The sequence below is a fragment of the Bombina bombina genome, chromosome 2 (genome assembly GCF_027579735.1).
Source record: "Bombina bombina isolate aBomBom1 chromosome 2, aBomBom1.pri, whole genome shotgun sequence".
NCBI lineage: Eukaryota > Metazoa > Chordata > Amphibia > Anura > Bombinatoridae > Bombina > Bombina bombina.
Window position 1 is genome coordinate 1,231,391,363 of NC_069500.1, and position 21,952 is coordinate 1,231,413,314.

Genomic DNA, 21,952 nt, shown 5'->3' on the forward strand with positions numbered 1-21,952 from the left:
CTTTATTTGGGCCCGGTTTGAAAGAAATTATCGCTGACATTACAGGAGGTAAGGGCCACGCCCTGCCTCAAGACAAAGCCAAAGCTAAGGCTAGACAGTCTAATTTTCGTCCCTTTCGGAATTTCAAAGCAGGAGCAGCACCAACTTCCACTGCTCCAAAACAGGAAGGAGCCGTTGCTCGTTACAGACAAGGCTGGAAACCTAACCAGTCCTGGAACAAGGGCAAGCAGGCCAGGAAACCTGCTGCTGCCCCTAAGACAACATGAATCGAGGGCCCCCGATCCGGGACCGGATCTAGTGGGGGGCAGACTCTCTCTCTTCGCCCAGGCTTGGGCAAGAGATGTTCAGGATCCCTGGGCGTTAGAGATCATATCTCAGGGATACCTTCTAGACTTCAAATTCTCTCCCCCAAGAGGGAGATTTCATCTGTCAAGGTTGTCAACAAACCAGATAAAGAAAGAAGCGTTTCTACGCTGTGTACAAGATCTGTTATTAATGGGAGTGATCCATCCGGTTCCGCGGTCGGAACAAGGACAAGGGTTTTACTCAAACCTGTTTGTGGTTCCCAAAAAAGAGGGAACTTTCAGGCCAATCTTGGATTTAAAGATCCTAAACAAATTCCTAAGAGTTCCATCGTTCAAAATGGAAACTATTCGGACAATCTTACCCATGATCCAAAAGGGTCAGTACATGACTACAGTGGATTTAAAGGATGCTTACCTTCACATACCGATTCACAAAGATCATTATCGGTATCTAAGGTTTGCCTTCTTAGACAGGCATTACTAGTTTGTAGCTCTTCCATTCGGATTGGCTACGGCTCCAAGAATCTTCACAAAGGTTCTGGGTGCCCTTCTGGCGGTACTAAGACCGCGAGGAATTTCGGTAGCTCCGTACCTAGACGACATTCTGATACAAGCTTCAAGCTTTCAAACTGCCAAGTCTCATACAGAGTTAGTTCTGGCATTTCTAAGGTCGCATGGATGGAAAGTGAACGAAAAGAAGAGTTCTCTCTTTCCTCTCACAAGAGTTCCATTCTTGGGGACTCTGATAGATTCTGTAGAAATGAAGATTTATCTGACAGAAGACAGATTAACAAAGCTTCTAAATGCATGCCGTGTCCTTCATTCCATTCAACTCCCGTCAGTAGCTCAATGCATGGAGGTGATCGGCTTAAAAGGTAGCAGCAATGGACATAGTACCCTTTGCACGTCTACATCTCAGACCGCTGCAATTGTGCATGCTGAGTCAGTGGAATGGGGATTACTCAGACTTGTCCCCTACTCTGAATCTGGATCAAGAGACCAGAAACTCTCTTCTATGGTGGCTTTCTCGGCCACATCTGTCCAGGGGGATGCCATTCAGCAGGCCGGACTGGACAATTGTAACAACAGACGCCAGCCTACTAGGTTGGGGCGCTGTCTGGAATTCTCTGAAGGCTCAGGGACAATGGAATCAGGAGGAAAGTCTCCTACCAATAAACATTCTGGAATTGAGAGCAGTTCTCAATGCCCTTCTGGCTTGGCCCCAGTTAAGAACTCGGGGGTTCATCAGGTTTCAGTCGGACAACATCACGACTGTAGCTTACATCAACCATCAAGGAGGGACAAGAAGCTCCCTAGCAATGATGGAAGTATCAAAGATAATTCGCTGGGCAGAGTCTCACTCTTGCCACCTGTCAGCAATCCACATCCCGGGAGTGGAGAACTGGGAGGCGGATTTCTTGAGTCGCCAGACTTTTCATCCGGGGGAGTGGGAACTTCATCCGGAGGTCTTTGCCCAAATACTTCGACGTTGGGGCAAACCAGAGATAGATCTCATGGCGTCTCGCCAGAACGCCAAACTTCCTCGCTACGGGTCCAGATCCAGGGATCCGGGAGCGGTTCTGATAGATGCTTTGACAGCACCTTGGAACTTCGGGATGGCTTATGTGTTTCCACCCTTCCCGCTGCTTCCTCGATTGATTGCCAAAATCAAACAGGAGAGAGCATCAGTGATTCTAATAGCGCCTGCGTGGCCACACAGGACTTGGTATGCAGATCTAGTGGACATGTCATCCTGTCCGCCTTGGTCTCTACCTCTAAGACAGGACCTTCTGATACAGGGTCCATTCAAACATCAAAATCTAACTTCTCTGAAGCTGACTGCTTGGAAATTGAACGCTTGATTTTATCAAAACGTGGTTTTTCTGAGTCGGTTATTGATACCCTGATACAGGCTAGGAAGCCTGTTACCAGAAGAATTTACCATAAGATATGGCGTAAATACCTATACTGGTGCGAATCCAAAGGTTACTCCTGGAGTAAGGTTAGGATTCCTAGGATATTGTCCTTTCTACAAGAAGGTTTAGAAAAGGGTTTATCGGCTAGTTCATTAAAGGGACAGATCTCAGCTCTGTCCATCTTGTTGCACAGGCGTCTATCAGACAATCCAGACGTCCAGGCCTTTTGTCAGGCTTTAGCTAGAATCAAGCCTGTGTTTAAAACTGTTGCTCCGCCATGGAGTTTAAACCTTGTTCTTAACGTTCTACAAGGAGTTCCGTTTGAACCCCTTCATTCCATTGATATAAAGTTGTTATCTTGGAAAGTGTTATTTTTAATGGCTATTTCTTCGGCTCGGAGAGTCTCTGAGTTATCAGCTTTACATTGTGATTCTCCTTATTTGATTTTTCATTCAGATAAGGTAGTTCTGCGTACTAAACCTGGGTTCTTACCTAAGGTAGTCACTAACAGGAACATCAATCAAGAGATCGTGGTTCCTTCTCTGTGCCCGAATCCTTCTTCAAAGAAGGAACGTCTTCTACACAATCTAGATGTAGTTCGTGCCCTCAAGTTCTACTTGCAGGCAACTAAGGATTTTCGACAAACGTCTTCCCTGTTTGTCGTGTACTCTGGTCAGAGGAGAGGTCATAAGGCTTCGGCTACCTCTCTCTCCTTCTGGCTTCGTAGCATAATTCGTTTAGCCTATGAGACTGCTGGACAGCAGCCTCCTGAAAGAATTACAGCTCATTCTACTAGAGCTGTGGCTTCCACTTGGGCCTTTAAGAATGAGGCCTCTGTTGAACAGATTTGCAAGGCTGCAACTTGGTCTTCGCTTCATACTTTTTCCAAATTTTACAAATTTGACACTTTTGCTTCTTCGGAGGCTATTTTTGGGAGAAAGGTTCTTCAGGCAGTGGTTCCTTCTGTATAATGAGCCTGCCTATCCCTCCCGTCATCCGTGTACTTTTGCTTTGGTATTGGTATCCCAGAAGTAATGATGACCCGTGGACTGATCACACATAACAGAAGAAAACATAATTTATGCTTACCTGATAAATTCCTTTCTTCTGTTGTGTGATCAGTCCACGGCCCGCCCTGTTTTTTAAGGCAGGTAGATATTTTTTAAATTATACTCCAGTCACCACTTCACCCTTGGTTTCTCCTTTCTCGTTGATTCTTGGTCGAATGACTGGGAGTGACGTAGAGGGGAGGAGCTATATGCAGCTCTGCTGGGTGAATCCTCTTGCATTTCCTGTTGGGGAGGAGTTATATCCCAGAAGTAATGATGACCCGTGGACTGATCACACAACAGAAGAAAGGAATTTATCAGGTAAGCATAAATTATGTTTTTTATACATCTAGGCCAATTTTGATACATTTAATGCTACTATTTTGCTGCAAAATGTGATAATTGCACAAGCAGTATGTACATAATTTCAGTAAGAAGTCATAACACAAATGATTCTAAAAGCTTTTCTGGGATCCTTTTGTTCAGTTTATAGTAATTTTTTTCTGTAGTGTAGGGGTTCCCAATCCCTGCAATCAGTTTGTAGGGCACCCCCCTCTGAGGTGCTCTTTTTTCTGTAGTGACCCACCCCTACCTTCAAAACTTTGTTTCTGTAGTGTAGAGTCCATCCCAACCCCCCCCCCCCCCCGGGCCACCCACCGGCCTAACACTTTCCCTCCCACATGTCCAACCGGGAAACAACGGATGATCATTACAGACAGTAACACAAACCGTGTCACTGTCTGTAACAATCTGGCTTCAAATGGTAACGGAGCACTGATCGTGCGCCATTACCATTTGAGGGCAGATGCTAGAAGCCCACAAACAGCAAGTCTCAGTTGTCACTTTACAACCAAGACTGCTTAGGATTCCAGCATTATGGATGTAGAGCTACGTTATGCTTTACGATGGGCGAAGGGGTTAATAACGGCTACGCAAGACAGAAAACATAATTTATGCTTACCTGAAAAATTTATTTATCTTGTAGTGTATCCAGTCCACGGATCATCCATTACTTATGGGATATTCTCCTTCCCAACAGGACGTTGCAAGAGTCCACCCACAGCAGAGCTGCTATATAGCTCCTCCCCTAACTGCCATATCCAGTCATTCGACCGAAAACATGCAGAGAAAGGAAAAACCATAGGGTGCAGTGGTGACTGTAGTTTAAATGAAAAAATTACCTGCCTTAAAATGACAGGGTGGGCCGTGGACTGGATACACTACAAGAGAAATAAATTTATCAAGTAAGCATAAATTACGTTTTCTCTTGTTAAGTGTATCCAGTCCACGGATCATCCATTACTTATGGCAGTGATTTTTAACCTTTTTTGTGCTGTGGCACACTTTTTTACATAAAAAAATCTTGTGGCACACCACCATCCCAAAATTTTAAAAAAAAATCACACATTGTAGCCTAATACAGCATATATATATATATATATATATATATATATATATATATATATATATATATACACATATACACAAACACACACATACTGTATGTATTGTGCTGTTATGCCATGCCTCCTACAAACTACCCCTGCACTGGGAGTAAAAAACAAGCAAAGTTTAAAAAATATGTCACACTGTTGTCAGTCTGCCGTGGCACACCTGAGGATCTCTCACGGCACACTAGTGTGCCACGGCACACTGGTTGAAAAACACTGACTTATGGGATACCAATACCAAAGCTAAAGTACACGGATGAAGGGAGGGACAAGGCAGGTACTTAAACGGAAGGTACCACTGCCTGAAAAAAAACCCTCTCTCCCAAAAATAGCCTCCGAAGAAGCAAAATATGAAGCGCAGACCAAGACGCCGTCGTGTAAATCTGTTCAACAGAAGCCTCATTTTAAAAAGGCCCAAGTGAAAGCCACAGTTCTAGTAGAATGAGCTGTAAACCCTTCAGGAGGCTGCTGTCCAGCAGTCTCATAAGCTAGACGAATTATGCTTTTTAACCAAAAAGAAAGAGAGGTTGCTGAAGTCTTTTGACCTCTCCTCTGTCCAGAGTAGACAACAAACAAAGTAAATGTTTGATGAAAATCTGAAGTAGCTTGTAAGTAAAACTTTAAAGCACGAACCACGTCCAAATTGTGTAATAGACGTTCCTTCTTTGAAGAAGGATTAGGATACAAGAATGGAACACTACTCTCGAGTGATATTCTTGTTAGATACCACCTTAGATAAAAAACCCAGGTTTGATACGCAGGACTACCTAATCCGTACGGAGGAACAGATAAGGAGAATCACATTGTAAAGCCGATAACTCGGAGACTCTACGAGCCGAGGAAATAGCTACCAAAAAGGAACTCTCCAAGATAAAAAGTTTGATATCTATGGAATGAAGAGGTTCAACCGGAACTCCTTGAAGGTTCTTAATAATCAGGTTTAAGCTCCATGGCGGAGCAACAGGTTTAAACACAGGCTTGGTTCTAACCAAAGCCTGACAAAATGCCTGAACGTCTAGAGTATCTGCCAGACGCTTGTGCAAAAGAATAGACAGAGTAGAATCTGTCCTTTTAAGAAACTAGCTGACAACCCTTTTCTCAAAATCATCTTAGAGAAAAGATAATATCCTGGGAATCCTGACTTTACCCCATGAGTAACCCTTGGATTCATACCAATAAGATATTTATGCCATAACTATGTTAAATTTTCCTAGTGACAGCCTTTCATGCCTGTATTAAGGTATCAATGACTGACTCGGAGAAGCCATGCTGTGATAACATCAAGCGTTCAGTCTCCAGGCAGTCCATCTCAGAGAAGTTTAATTTAGATGGTTGAAAGGACCCTGAGGTAGAGTGTCCTGTCTCATAAGCAGAGACCATGATGGAAAGGATGATATGTCCACCAGAACTGCATACCAGGTCCTGCGTGGCCACGCAGGCGCTGTCAAAAACACCAAAGCACTCTCCTGCTTGATCTTGTACAAAGACCTCCGGAAGGAACTCCCCCTTTCCCGGATGAAAAAGTCTGACGACTAAGAAAATCCGCCCTCCCAGTTCTCAACACCTGGGAAATGGATAGCTGATAGACAAGAGAGAGTCTCTGTCCAGTGAATTATTTTAAGACTTAACATCGCTAAGGAACTTCTGTTCCCCCTTGATGGTTGATGTAAGCCACAGTCGTGATATTGTCCGACTGAATTCTGATGTACCTCAGAGTTGCTAACTGAGGCCAAGCCTGAAGAGCATGGAATATCGCTCCCAGTTCCAGAATATTTATTAGGAGGGTCTCCTCCTGAGTCCACTATCCCTGAGTCTTCAGGGAGTTCCAGACTGTATCCCAACCTAAAAGGCTGGCATTTGTTGTAACAACTGTCCCATCTGACCTGCGGAAGGTCATACCCTTGGACAGATGGACCCGAGATAGCCACCAGAGAAGAGAATCTCTGGCCTCTTGGTCCAGATTTAAGAGGGGGACAAATCTGTGTAATCCCCGTTCCATTGACTGAGCATGCATAGTTGCAGCGGTCTGAAATGTAGGCGTGCAAACGGTACTATGTCCCTTGCCACTACCATTGAGCCAATTACATTCATGTACAGAGCCACCGAAGGGCGCGGATGGAATGAAGAACACGGCCGTAATTTAGAAACTTTGACAACCTGGACTCCGTCAGGTAAATTTTTCATTTCTACAGAATCTATCAGGGTCCCTAGGAAGGAAACCCTTGAGATTGGGTATAGTGAACTCCTTCCTTGTTCACTTTCCACCCATGCGATCTCAGAAAAGCCAGTACTACGTCCGTATGAGACTTGGCAATTTGGATGTTCGACGCCTAAATAAGGGGCCACTTCTATGCCCCGCGGCCGAAGGACCGCCAAAGCGACCTCAGAACCTCCATAAAGATTCTTGGGGCTGTAGTTAACCCAAAGGAAAAAGCTACAAACTGGTAATGCCTGACTAGAAAGGAAAATCTGAAGAAAAAAAAACGATGGTGATCCTTATGCATCGTAATGTGAGGATAAGCATCCTTCAAATCCATTGTAGTCCTCTATTGACTCTCCTGGATCATAGTTAAGATGGTACGAATAGTTTCTCCTTGGGAACCACAAACAGATTTGAGAAAAACTCTGTCCCTGTTCCTCTCTTGGAACTGGATGGGTCTCGTACACAATGTAAGAATGCCTCTTTCTTTATCTGGTTTGCAGATAATTGTGAAAGGTGAAAGCTCCCCTTTTTTAGAGGGGAAGCTTTGAAATCCAGAAGATATCTCTGGATATAATTTCCAATGTCCAGGGATCCTGGGCATCTCTTGCCCACGCCTGGGCGAAGAATGAAAGTCTGCCCCCTACAGGATCCGCTACCGGATAGGGGACCGTTCCTTCATGCTGTCCTAGAGGCAGCAGCAGGCTCCTTGGCCTGCTTATCTTTGTTCCAGGTCCGGTTGTCTCCAGACCGTCATGGACTGAGCAAAAGTTCCCTCTTGATTTGCCTTAGAGGAAGTTGATGCCACACCTGCCTTGAAGTTTCGAAAGGCACGAAAACAGAATTTATGCTTACCTGATAAATTACTTTCTCCAACGGTGTGTCCGGTCCACGGCGTCATCCTTACTTGTGGGAATATCTCTTCCCCAACAGGAAATGGCAAAGAGTTTCAGCAAAGCTGGCCATATAGTCCCTCCTAGGCTCCGCCCACCCCAGTCATTCGACCGACGGACAGGAGGAAAAAATAGGAGAAACCATAGGGTGTCGTGGTGACTGTAGTTAGAGAAAATAAGTCATCGGACCTGATTAAAAAACCAGGGCGGGCCGTGGACCGGACACACCGTTGGAGAAAGTAATTTATCAGGTAAGCATAAATTCTGTTTTCTCCAACATTGGTGTGTACAGTCCACGGCGTCATCCTTACTTGTGGGAACCAATACCAAAGCTTTAGGACACGGATGAAGGGAGGGAGCAAATCAGGTTACCTAAACGGAAGGCACCACGGCTTGCAAAACCTTTCTCCCCAAAATAGCCTCCGAAGAAGCAAAAGTATCAAATTTGTAAAATTTGGCAAAAGTGTGCAGTGAAGACCAAGTCGCTGCCTTTCATATCTGATCAACAGAAGCCTCGTTCTTGAAGGCCCATGTGGAAGCTACAGCCCTAGTGGAGTGAGCTGTGATTCTTTCAGGAGGCTGCCATCTGGCAGTCTCATAAGCCAATCGGATGATGCTTTTAAGCCAAAAGGAAAGAGGTAGAAGTTGCTTTTTGACCTCTCCTTTTACCAGAATAGACGACAAACAGAGAAGAAGTTTGTCTGAACTCTTTTGTAGCTTCTAAGTAGAATTTTAGAGCACGGACTACATCTAAATTGTGTAGCAAACGTTCCTTCTTTGAAACTGGATTCGGACACAAAGAAGGTACAACTATCTCCTGATTAATATTTTTGTTGGAAACAACCTTTGGTAGACAACCAGGCTTAGTACGCAAAACAACCTTATCTGAATGGAACACCAGATAGGGTGGAGAACATTGTAGAGCAGATAACTCAGAAACTCTTCTAGCAGAAGAAATAGCAACCAAAAACAAAACTTTCCAAGATAACAACTTAATATCTATGGAATGTAAAGGTTCAAACGGAACCCCTTGAAGAACTGAAAGAACTAGATTTAAACTCCAGGGAGGAGTCAAAGGTCTGTAAACAGGCTTGATCCTAACCAACGCCTGAACAAATGCTTGAACATCTGGCACAACTGCCAGTCGTTTGTGTAGTAGGACAGATAAAGCAGAAATCTGTCCCTTTAGAGAACTCGCAGATAATCCTTTATCCAAACCTTCTTGTAGAAAGGAAAGAATCCTAGGAATCTTTATCTTATTCCATGGGAATCCCTTGGATTCACACCAGCAGATATATCTTTTCCATATTTTATGGTAAATCTTTCTAGTTACCGGTTTTCTGGCTTGAACCAGAGTATCTATCACGGAATCTGAAAACCCACGCTTTGATAGAATCAAGCGTTCAATCTCCAAGCCGTCAGCTGGAGGGAGACCAGATTTGGATGTTCGAATGGACCCTGAACAAGAAGGTCCTGTCTCAAAGGTAGCTTCCATGGTGGAACCGATGACATATTCACCAGGTCTGCATAACAAGTCCTGCGTGGCCACGCAGGAGCTATCAAGATCACCGAGGCCCTCTCCTGTTTGATCCTGGCTACCAGCCTGGGAATGAGAGGAAACGGTGGAAACACATAAGCTAGGTTGAAGGTCCAAAGCGCTACTAGTGCATCCACTAGAGTCGCCTTGGGATCCCTGGATCTGGACCCGTAGCAAGGAACCTTGAAGTTCTGACGCAACGCCATCAGATCCATATCTGGAATGCCCCATAATTGAGTCAACTGGGCAAAGATCTCCGGGTGGAGTTCCCACTCCCCCGGATGGAATGTCTGACGACTCAGATAATCCGCCTCCCAGTTTTCCACACCTGGGATGTGGATCGCAGATAGGTGGCAGGAGTGATTCTCCGCCCATTGTATTATTTTGGTCACTTCTTTCATCGCCAGGGAACTCCTTGTTCCCCCCTGATGATTGAGATACGCAACAGTCGTCAAGTTGTCTGATTGGAATCTTATGAATCTGGCCTTTGCTAGCTGAGGCCAAGCCCTGAGAGTATTGAATATCGCTCTTAGTTCCAGAATGTTTATCGGGAGAAGAGACTCTTCCCGAGACCACAGTCCCTGAGCTTTCAGGGATTCCCAGACCGCGCCTCAGCCCACTAGGCTGGCGTCGGTCGTGACGATGACCCACTCTGGACTGCGGAAGCTCATTCCCTGGGATAGGTGATCCTGGGTTAGCCACCAACTGAGTGAGTCTCTGGTCTTCTGGTCTACTTGAATCACTGGAGACAAGTCTGTATAGTCCCCATTCCACTGTTTCAGCATGCACAGTTGTAATGGTCTTAGATGAATTCGCGCAAAAGGAACTATGTCCATTGCTGCAACCATCAATCCTACTACTTCCATGCACTGAGCTACGGAAAGACGAGGAATAGAATGAAGAACTTGACAAGCGTTTAGAAGTTTTGACTTTCTGACTTCTGTCAAGAAAATCCTCATTTCTAAGGAATCTATTATTGTTCCCAAGAAGGGAACTCTTGTCGACGGAGACAGGGAACTTTTTTCTATGTTCACCTTCCATCCGTGAGATCTGAGAAAGGCCAGAACGATGTCTGAGTGAGCCTTTGCCATTGAAAGAGACGACGCTTGTACTAGAATGTCGTCCAAGTAAGGTACTACTGCAATGCCCCTTGGTCTTAGAACCGCTAGAAGGGATCCGAGTACCTTTGTGAAAATCCTTGGAGCAGTGGCTAACCCGAATGGGAGGGCCACAAACTGGTAATGTTTGTCCAGAAAGGCGAACCTTAGGAACTGATGATGTTCTTTGTGGATAGGGATATGTAGATACGCATCCTTTAGATCCACGGTAGTCATAAATTGACCTTCCTGAATTGTGGGTAGAATCGTTCGAATGGTTTCCATCTTGAACGATGGTACTCTGAGAAATTTGTTTAGGATCTTTAAATCCAGGATTGGTCTGAAAGTTCCCTCTTTTTGAGTAAAATCCCATTCCTTGTTCCGCCGTTGGAACTGGGTGTATCACTCCCATCTTTAACAGGTCTTCTACACAATGTAAGAATGCCTGTCTCTTTATTTGGTTTGAGGATAAGTGAGACATGTGGAACCTTCCCCTTGGGGGTAGTTCCTTGAATTCCAGAAGATAACCCTGAGAAACTATTTCTAGCGTTCTGGGATCCTGAACATCTCTTGAACAAGCCTGAGCAAAGAGAGAGAGTCTGCCCCCCACTAGATCCGGTCCCGGATCGGGGGCTACTCCTTCATGCTGTTTTGTTAGCAGCGGCAGGCTTCTTGGCCTGCTTACCCTTGTTCCAGCCTTGCATCGGTTTCCAGGCTGGTTTGGTCTGTGAGGTATTACCCTCTTGCTTAGAGGATGCAGAATTAGAGCCCGGTCCGTTCCTGAAATTACGAAAGGAACGAAAATTAGACTTATTCTTGGCTTTGAAAGGCCTATCTTGTGGGAGGGCGTGGCCCTTTCCCCCAGTGATGTCTGAGATAATCTCTTTCAATTCGGGCCCAAAGAGAGTTTTACCCTTGAAGGGGATATTAAGCAATTTTGTCTTGGATGATACATCCGCTGACCAATACTTTTGCCAAAGCGCTCTGCGCGCCACAATTGCAAACCCTGAATTTTTCGCCGCTAATCTAGCTATTTGCAAAGCGGCATCTAAAATAAAAGTTAGCCAACTTGAGTGCGTGAACTCTGTCCATAACCTCCTCATATGGAGTCTCTCTACTGAGCGACTTTTCTAGTTCCTCGAACCAGAACCACGCTGCTGTAGTGACAGGAACAATGCACGAAATGGGTTGAAGAAGGTAACCTTGCTGTATAAAAATCTTTTTAAGCAAACCTTCCAATTTTTTATCCATAGGATCTTTGAAAGCACAATTATCCTCGATAGGAATAGTAGTGCGCTTGTTTAGAGTAGAAACTGCCCCCTCGACCTTAGGGACTGTCTGCCATAAGTCCTTTCTGGGGTCGACCATAGGAAATAATTTCTTAAATATAGGAGGGGGAACAAAAGGTATGCCGGGCTTCTCCCATTCCTTATTCACTATGTCCGCCATCCGCTTGGGTATAGGAAAAGCGTCGGGGTGCACCGGAACCTCTAGGAACTTGTCCATCTTGCATAATTTTTCTGGAATGACCAGGTTGTCACAATCATCCAGAGTAGATAACACCTCCTTAAGCAGTGCGCGGAGATGTTCTAATTTAAATTTAAATGTCACAACATCAGGTTCAGCCTGTTGGGAAATTTTTCCTGAATCTGAAATTTCCCCATCTGACAAAACCTCCCTTCAGATTGGTGTGAGGGTATGACAGAACAATTATCATCGGCGCCCTCCTGCTCTTCAGTGTTTAAAACAGAGCAATCGCGCTTTCTCTGATATGCAGGCATTTTGGATAAAATATTTGCTATGGAGTTATCCATTACAGCCGTCAATTGTTGCATGGTAATAAGCATTGGCGCGCTAGAAGTACTAGGGGCCTCCTGCGTGGGCAAAACTGGTGTAGACACAGAAGGAGATGATGTAGAGCCATGTCTACTCCCTTCATCTGATGAATCATCTTGGGCAACTTCATTATCTGTGACAGTACTGTCCTTACTTTGTTTGGACGCTTTGGCACAATTATCACATAATTTAGAAGGGGGAGACACATTGACTTTCATACATATAGAACATAGCTTATCTGAAGGCACAGACATGTTAAACAGGCTTAAACTTGTCAGTAAAACACAAAAACCTTTTTAAAACAAAACCGTTACTGTCTCTTTAAATTTTAAACAGAGCACACTTTATTACTGAATATGTGAAAAAATATGAAGGAATTGTTCAAAATTTACCAAAATTTCACCACAGTGTCTTAAAGCATTAAAAGTATTGCACACCAATTTTCAGAGCTTTAACCCTTAAAATAACGAAACCGGAGCCGGTTACAGTTTTAACCCCTCTACAGTCCCAGCTACAGCCTTCGCTGCGACTCTACCAAGCCCAGAGGGGAATACGATACCAAATGACGCCTTCTAGGAACTTTTCCAACTATTTTCAGGTCCTCACACATGCATCTGCATGTCTTGCTCTCAAAAACAACTGCGAAATAATGGCGCGAAAATGAGGCTCAGCCTACAACTGGGAAGGCCCTTCCTGACTGGAAAAGGTGTCTAACATAGTGCCTGACGTTAAAAAACGTTCCCCAAGATTATAAATGTGAAATACCAGCATAAACATGTATAAAATGCCCAAATAAAGCTATCGATTTTGCCCATAAAAATGTCTACCAGTTTTATAGCCCATATTAAGCCCTTTATTCTGCTTGAGACTAAGAAAATGGCTTACCGGTCCCCATGAGGGGAAATGACAGCCTTCCAGTATTAGACAGTCTTGTTAGAAATATGGCTAGTCATACCTTAAGCAGAAAAGTCTGCTAACTGTTTCCCCCAACTGAAGTTACTTCATCTCAACAGTCCTATGTGGAAATAGCAAAGGATTTTAGTTACTGTCTGCTAAAATCATCTTCCTCTCACAAACAGAATTCTTCATCTCTTTCTGTTTCAGAGTAAATAGTACATACCAGCACTATTTTAAAATAACAAACTCTTGATAGCAGAATAAAAAACTACAACTAAACACCACATACTCTTAACCATCTCCGTGGAGATGTTGCCTGTGCAACGGCAAAGAGAATGACTGGGGTGGGCGGAGCCTAGGAGGGACTATATGGCCAGCTTTGCTGGGACTCTTTGCCATTTCCTGTTGGGGAAGAGATATTCCCACAAGTAAGGATGACGTCGTGGACCGGACACACCAATGTTGGAGAAAATTAGACTTTTTGGTCCTTGATTTGGACCTGTCCTGAGGAAGGGCATGCCATTTTCCTCCAGTGATATTAGCAATAATCTCCTTCAAACCAGGCCCGAATAGGGTCTGCCCCTTGAAGGGAAGTTAAGTCACGGCAGCTGACAATGATATAAGCCATAGCGCTCTGCGCGCCAGTATAGTAAAAACAGAATTCTTAGCCATTAGTTTAGTCAAATGAACAAAGGCATCAGAAACAAAGGAAATGGCTAGCTTAAGTGCTCTAAGCTTGTCAAGTATATTCATCCAATGGAGTCGCTACCTGTAAAGCCTCATCCAGAGACTCAAACCAGAACGCTGCAGCAGCAGTGACAGGAGCAATGCATGCAAGGGGCTGCAGGATAAACCTTGTTGAATAAACATTTTCCTAAGGTAACCCTCTAAATTTTTTATCCATTGGATCTAAAAAAGCACGACTGTCCTCGACAGGGATAGTGGTACGCTTGGCTAGAGTAGAAACTCTTCTCTCCACCTTAGGGACTGTCTGCCATAAGTCCCGTGTGGTGGCATCTGTTAGAAACATTTTTCTAAAAATAGGAGGGGAAGAGAACGGCACACCTGGTCTATCCCATTCCTTATTAATAATTTCTGTAAATCTCTTTATGTATTGGAAAAACATCAGTACACACCGGCACTGCATAGTATTTATTCAGTCTACACAATTTCTCTGGCACTGTGATTGTAACACAGTCATTCAGAGCAGCTAAAACCTCCCTGAGCAACCAGTGGAGGATCTCAAGCATAAATTTTAAATGTAGAAATATCGGAATCAGGTTAAATCATCTTCCCTGAGTCAAAAATATCACCCACAGACTGAAGCTCCCTTCAGCTTCTGCATATTGCGAGGCAGTATCAGACATGGTTCTTAACACATCTGTATGCTCTGTATCTATCCCCAGAGCTATCTTGCTTACCTTTAATTTTAGGTAGTCTGACTAATACCGCTGCCAGAGTATTATTCATAACTTTCGCCATGTCTTGTAAAATAAACGCTATGGGCGCCCTTGATGTACTTGGAGCCATTTGAGCGTGAGTCCCTGAAGCGGGAGTCAAAGGGTCTGACACGTGGGGAGAGTTAGTCGGCATAAATTATCGACAGAATCCTCTGGTGATAATTTTTTTAAAGACAAAAAATGATCTTTATTGCTTAACATGAAATCAGTACATTTGGTACACATTCTAAGATGGGGTTCAACCATGGCTTTTAAACATAATGAACAAGGAGTTTCCTCTATGTCAGACATGTTTGTACAGACTAGTAATGAGACTAGTAAGCTTGGAAAACACTTTAAATCAAGTTAACAAGCAAATATAAAAAACGTTACTGTGCCTTTAAGAGAAACAAATTTTGTCAAAATTTGAAAAACAGTGAAAAAAGGCAGTAAATCAAACGAAATTTTTACAGTATATGTAATAAGTTAACAGAGCATTGCACCCACTTGCAAATGGATGATTAACCCCTTAATGTAAAAAACGGATCAAAAAAACGACAGACGTTTTTTAACAGACACAACAAACTGCCACAGCTGTACTGTGGTCTTACCTTCCCTTTAAACTATTTTGGAAGCCTTTTTAGCCCTTTAGAGATGTCCTATAGTATTCATGGGACTGCTGAGGGAAACTGGATGATTCATTTTGTAATTTTAACTGCGCAAAAAAGCGCTAAAATAAGCCCCTCCCACTCATATTACAACAGTGGAAAGCCTCAGGAAACTGTTTCTAAGCAAAATTTAAGCCAGCCATGTGGAAAAAACTAGGCCCCAATAAGTTTTATCACCAAAGCATATATAAAAACGATTAAACATGCCAGCAAACGTTTTATATTGCAAATTTACAAGAGTATATAACTCTCATAGTAAGCCTGATACTAGTTGCTATTAAATCACTGTATTTAGGCTTAACTTACATTAATCCGGTATCAGCAGCATTTTCTAGCAAATTACATTCCTAGAAAACCTTATAACTGCACATACCTTATAGCAGGATAACCTGCACGCCATTCCCCCTCTGAAGTTACCTCACTCTTCAGACATATGTGAGAACAGCAGTGGATCTTAGTTACTTCTGCTAAGATCATAGAAACACGCAGATTCTTCTTCTAAATGCTGCCTGAGATAAAATAGTACAACTCCAGTACCATTTAAAAACAATAAACTTTTGATTGAAGAAAAAACTAACTATCTTACACCACTTTCCTCTTACTACCTCCAGCTATGTTGAGAGCTTGCAAGAGAATGACTGGGTATGGCAGTTAGGGGAGCAGCTATATAGCAGCTCTGCTGTGGGTGGACTCTTGCAACTTCCTGTTGGGAAGGAGAATATCCCATAAGTAATGGATGATCCGTGGACTGGATACACTTAACAAGAGAAACAGCTGTCAAATAATAAGTCTTGTTCATTAGGAGTTCCAAAAAGTAATTGGTTCTGAAACAGATTATATGGGAAACAGCAAATATAAAACTCAATAAACAAAAACAAATATTATGTAAAAGGTTTCATACAAAAGCAAATCATTTAAAGCAAGCATAAACACATTTACAAAATTTATGGCCAAAACATCTTACCTATGAAACTGTTCAAAAATATTTTTTGGAATAAAGTTGAGTAAAGTGTACTTTGTGGTCCGTATTCTGTTGTTCATATAATGTTTGGTTAACCTGTCATACTCTTCCTTTAAGTGATCCATACATGGGATAATGATTCGATGCTTGCCTGAAGACTTTGAAGAGGTGACATTGTCTCTACCAAGTCTCAAAACTTGCCTAGGTGAGGACTCATCTGTTTCTCTGCTTCGGCCACCTGATATTCTGAAGCTTTGCCAGCCATAGCGTACCCACTGGATAGGGTCCGCCATACTGTTTCCAATTGTGGTAAAATCCTATAGTTTTCTAAGGAAAAACAAAAATGTTCTTTTTTTAGGAAGTTTAGATTTGTTACACATTTCACAGGTCATAACAACATAGAAGTTTTAATTACCAGAGAATGTAAATATTTTTCTTCCCTACAAATAAAGCTGTATTAATAAATAAAACACTCTTTTTAGTCTCAATGTTGTGAATAGTTTACTACATTTATATATATATATATATATATATATATATATATATATATATATATATATATATATATATATATATAATATTATATAATATATAATAAAGCAGGAAAAGCGCACTCTCACTTAAAAGGCATCCACCAGGGTGCAGGCAGAAAATTGTAAAGAAAAGAAGGAACTTGCACTCGCTGGATTTTAGAAAAAGGTGCTTTATTAGCACACAAAAAAAATTTAAGTGACGTTTCGGGGATCAATCACCCCTTCATCAGATGAAGGGGTGAATGATCCCCGAAACATCACTTAAAAAAAAAAATTGTGCTAATAAAGCACCTTTTTCTAAAATCCAGCAAGTGCAAGTTCCTTCTTATATATATATATATATATATATATATATATATATATATATATATATATATATATATATATATATATATATATATATATATACACACAAACACACTCACACAGTGAGTGTAACTTTACTTTTAAATGTATATTTGATGTTTTTCGTGCAATTTTTGCATCTCGTGTAACCGTTTACCAGAGCTCTGAAGTTGTAATAACCTGACACACGTTAAATTGAATTGCCCTCAAGCGAATGCATTTCCTTTTAACTCATAATATGCGTGCTACTTCCGACGCGCACAAAGAGCTGTGATATACCCTTTATTGCTCGCATGCAACAATAAGTGCGCCACTCATAATCTAGCCCTAAGTAAGATATTGGGAAAAAAGTAACAGTCCCTTTATCGGTTATTTTAAAAATGAAAAATTTTAACAACTGAAGAAACAAAGCGCACTGTTATACTACAGATAAGAAGCTAACAGAGGAAGGAAATGTATCTAGGGTTGGTATTTTTTCTCATCAAAATTATTGGGCAGAGACAAGCCCATTGTAAATAGTATTATTGCTGCTATTATTATAATAAAAATACTAATCATCATCATCATCATTTCTGTCATTAATATGTTCTTCCCTAGAGTTGCAGCTCTCCTCCATAAAATACTGGATGACCAGCGGCCGATTAGGGGAAAGTAGTGGGTGGGTTGTTGTGAGGAAACAGATTAAACCCCTTGGCATTAGAGCTCCTGGTCCCCTCTCTGCTGTGATTTCGCTAAAAGTAGCGAGATTGCGCTATTTCTGCATGTCCCACGACATGCAGAGGGCCACTCTGTGGCCCTCTCTGCATCGGACAGTGGTGGTGATGGTATGGGAGGGTTAGAAGTGAGGCGGCCTATCGCTGGAGGGAGGCGGGAGGGACCGATACGCTACAGAATTTATTTTTTAGAGCGGTGAGACAGGGGAAGGAGGGAGAGGAGACTCTTATAGTGGAGAGGGAATTAGAGGGTGGGAAATCGATCTGGGAGGGGTAGGGTAATGAGGGGGGCAGCTATTATTATTTAAAAAAGATAGATAACTGGGTTTTGGCAGACAGCGTGCCAGTACCTAAGATGGCGGGAATTAGTTAGCAGGGGAGGGTTAGAGAGCTTTTTGGGAGGGATCAGGGACATGGGACGGTAAGGGGGTAATCCTATATAGAAAGAAAGATGTGGTGTGATAGCTCCCAGATGGACAGTGGCTGGCAAAAAACCCCGAAGAAATTCACACAAATCTTAAAAAAAATTGAAATTATGAAAGGTTTAGTGAAGGGAAGGGGGAAATGCGCTCCAAACAGAGCTGTCTCAAAACGTGTGTAGATGAATTGTCATTAAGTGCAAAATAATAATAAATTAAATATTTAATAAACTCTAAACAGCAGAAAATATATATAAAAAAATATTTAAAATTGATTCAGATATCAGCATCTACATGAGAATACAGGTTAAAACTTGTTAGTGTATACACAATAAAATTGCCAATTGCACACAAACAAGATAAAGAAGTGTAAGACAAAAGATAGTCATTGGCGTATCACAGTATTTTGAATATCAAAGTCTACATTTGACACACTCACAGGAGCACAAAATAAGTCTTTTGTAGTATGGGCTTAATAGCTTTAAATAAGGACCATACGTGTTTTCTTTGATCAAGCAGTAGTTGGTAACCGGACCTTTACCCTGCGTTTGTGAACGCTTGGTTTCTGAAATAGTCGTCTGTTCTTTTTGGGGGGGGGAAAAACTTCCCGGTCACGTGACCTATGTTTCTCTACTACGTTTGGTTGGTAGGTCTGTTTAAACAAACCGTCTTCTCGCAAGTGATTATTGATGTGTCAATTGTATATTGTAACCATGCAAATCTTGTTACAACAATTCCTATTCCACTTGTGTAGCTGACGATCCAAGTAGTCAGGGGTTTTTCTTGGCAAAAGGTCAGTTAGAGCGCCACAACAGGATTTAAAAACCAGAAACACTCGTAAATTACACAAAGTGCTGGTTAAACCTATCCGGCTCTACCAACCTTCGATAGATGTGAAGGAATGATATCACTATTTTCAAAAGTGTTCTAGGATCATGGAAAAAGAGCGCCACAACAGGTTTACTGTTAAGCACAAACCACTCATTATCACAAAGTGCTATGTTTCCCCCGTTAAGCTCTTTATGTCTAACACTTCTACTGTTGATACTAGTGAGCAAATCTACCCCTTTTGGCAGTTAGCCCTTCCTTTATCAAGGGGGTAATCCTACACTAAGAAAAATAATAATAATAACATTTTTTAAAAATGTGTAAACTGCATACTGTCTGCCAGTACTTATGATGGGGGTGATCAGTGGGGGAGGGAAGAGAGCTGTTTGAGAGGGATCAGGGGGTGGGAAGTGTCAGGTGGGAGACCAACCTCTACACTAAAGCTAAAATTAACCTTACAAACTACCTAATTAACTCCTTCACTGCTGGGAATAATAAGTGTGCTGCGTAGCTGCAATTAACAGCCTTCTAATTACCAAAAAGCAATGGCAAAGCGACATATGTCTGCTATTTCTGAACAAAGGGGATTCTAGAGAAGGTTTTACAATCATTTGTGCCATAATTGCACAAGCAGTATGTAAATAATTTCAGTGAGAAACCCAAAGTTTGTGAAAAAGTTAACGATTTTTTTTATTTGATCGCATTTTTTTTTCTCTTTCTATTGGTCATCACGTGACCACATTCTACCAATACAGTGGTTTTTTTGCGCACGTGACTGCATGTACCATGTTGACTAGTGTTTGAGCTCAGGCATGAGAAGGCAGCGACCATCCCGCAGTGTTGTCTCAAGGACTAACTCGGAAGTTCTGACTAGTAACCTCAGGAGTCTTACTGTGTCTACTTACTAGTGGAGTGTGGCAGTGTGTTGTGAGTCTCTGAGGACGGCGGTCAGGACTACTCTGGCCATGAGTCAGGTGTTTATAGACAATGTATTGCTGAATATTTGTACAATGGGTTTTGCAACATACTCTTAGCCCTATCCCTGCAGTGTGAGAAGTGACTGCACCCAGTCTCCATTATTATGTTACATAAAGCAGGTATTGCTTCTAATCCTGCATGTTAGAGAGGTGGTCTTACTACTCAGGCAGGAGGGGGATGGCTGATACCAAACCATTACTACAACTAAAAGTAGAAAAAAAGTCAGATCACTGTGTGTAGCGGGGGTTAGCGGCGGTGGGGAGGGTGCCGGCGCAGCAGCCAGGGCAATGTGTCTGCTCAGCTAAATAATTTCATTTTTTGCAGAGTGATCAGTAGTGGTCTCTGAAGCATTCAGCAGCATAAGTGAATTATTTGAAAGCTGTATACAGGGCTAAAGTTTTTGTGAGATTTATATATTGCTCCAAATGCTTTTTTTAAACAGAGCACTTAAGACCTGCTAAACCTCAGGAGTATCATGTACAAAAATAATAATAAGAAAAAAAAGTAGCAGCTTTGTCTACTCTGCACACATTAACATGTGCAGACTGGGGAAGGTGACTTGGTGTGATTACTTGGGGGGGTCGGTGATACATATTAAATGTATGAGAAATTGCTCCTTCAGTTTTTTTTTGCATTTTAAATAGCTGGTTTTGCTATTGCTTTATTTTCTTAAGAGCATGGACTGTGCCTTCAGAAAGAGTGGACCTTCTTATGTTAACTTTCTCTAGACAGAAAGGCCAAAATGTATGTTTTGGAAGGTTAAAAAGGGACAGTCTACACCTTAGTCATCTTAAAGTCTTACCTTATATTAAGCTGCCTCCTGCACCCTTTTTATATCATGCAGCAGGGATGGTAAAAAAGTTATTTTAAAAAGAATATTGTTTCTGGCCACTTTGAAAAGGCTGCCAAAATCCGCTCACTAATGATGTCACGATCCGAGCTGCATTCTGGGCACTCTGATGAATAGCATTGACAGTCTGCTGAATCTAAATAGTGAGGCTTTTGTGACAGGGCGCCATATGAAGCTTCTAATGTGACGTCATCAGTGGGCATAGTTTGGCGGCCATTTCAAAGTGGCAAGAAACTATATTCTTCTCAAAATAACGTTTGTTACCGTTCCTACTGCATGACATAGAAAGGGGTGAAGGAGGATATTTGCAACTTAATCTTAAGGTAAAAATCACTTCCATCCCCACAGGGAGTTTGATTTATTTTGTTACCCCTCACTTACATAGCTTTGCGTCCAACAACTTAGCCGACGCCTGCTGTTACCCAATACTGCTGCCCATAACGTTTTTATCACACGATTCTAATAAAAGTTATTTTTTACCCGGTGCTCCTCATGATTTCTTTTGAAATAGTATTTTTCTCAAACTGTTTATCTATAAGTGAAAAGGGATATTAACTCAAAAAAACATAATTTATGCTTACCCAGCGCATATGAATAGACCGGTCCGGTCGCCAATGGCGAGTAAAAATTCCTGCGGGCAAGTAAAATTTACAGTTTACCAGCCCGGCTGGCGATCTCACCATTGGCAGCTTTGCACTATTTTTTGGGGGGCAAAATGTGTTCTTTTTTATTCATACTGCAGCCGCACTATTTTTGCAGCGCCTTAATACTACTACTAGCAATACTAGCGCAGCGCATTAATTCCATCTAGCTTGCGCAGCGCATTAATTCCATCTAGCTTGCTTGTCCGTTGTTAGTGATGTCACATCAGGGCGTACAGTATTTTTAGGGAGCATACGCACTTTTATTTGGGAGCATTGATACAAGCTTGTGTTCCGGATGATACATTGATGTCACAGCAAAGATCCTCGTTAACGGCACCTTGTTAGCGATGTTGCAGCTGATGCACAATTTTGTATGGACTACAATAGCAGCGG

At 42.3% G+C, this 21,952-nt stretch overlaps 1 protein-coding gene across 1 annotated transcript in view; it reads right to left on the reverse strand.

The window, feature by feature from the left end:
• Positions 1-21,952, reverse strand: part of ATP10D (ATPase phospholipid transporting 10D (putative)) — a 452,340-nt gene that overhangs the window by 336,439 nt on the left and 93,949 nt on the right. Inside the window, exon 2 of the mRNA XM_053703992.1 lies at positions 16,253-16,576. Coding sequence (XP_053559967.1) covers positions 16,253-16,542 — 290 coding nt within the window. The 5' untranslated portion in view covers positions 16,543-16,576. The remainder of the gene's footprint in view (positions 1-16,252; positions 16,577-21,952) is intronic.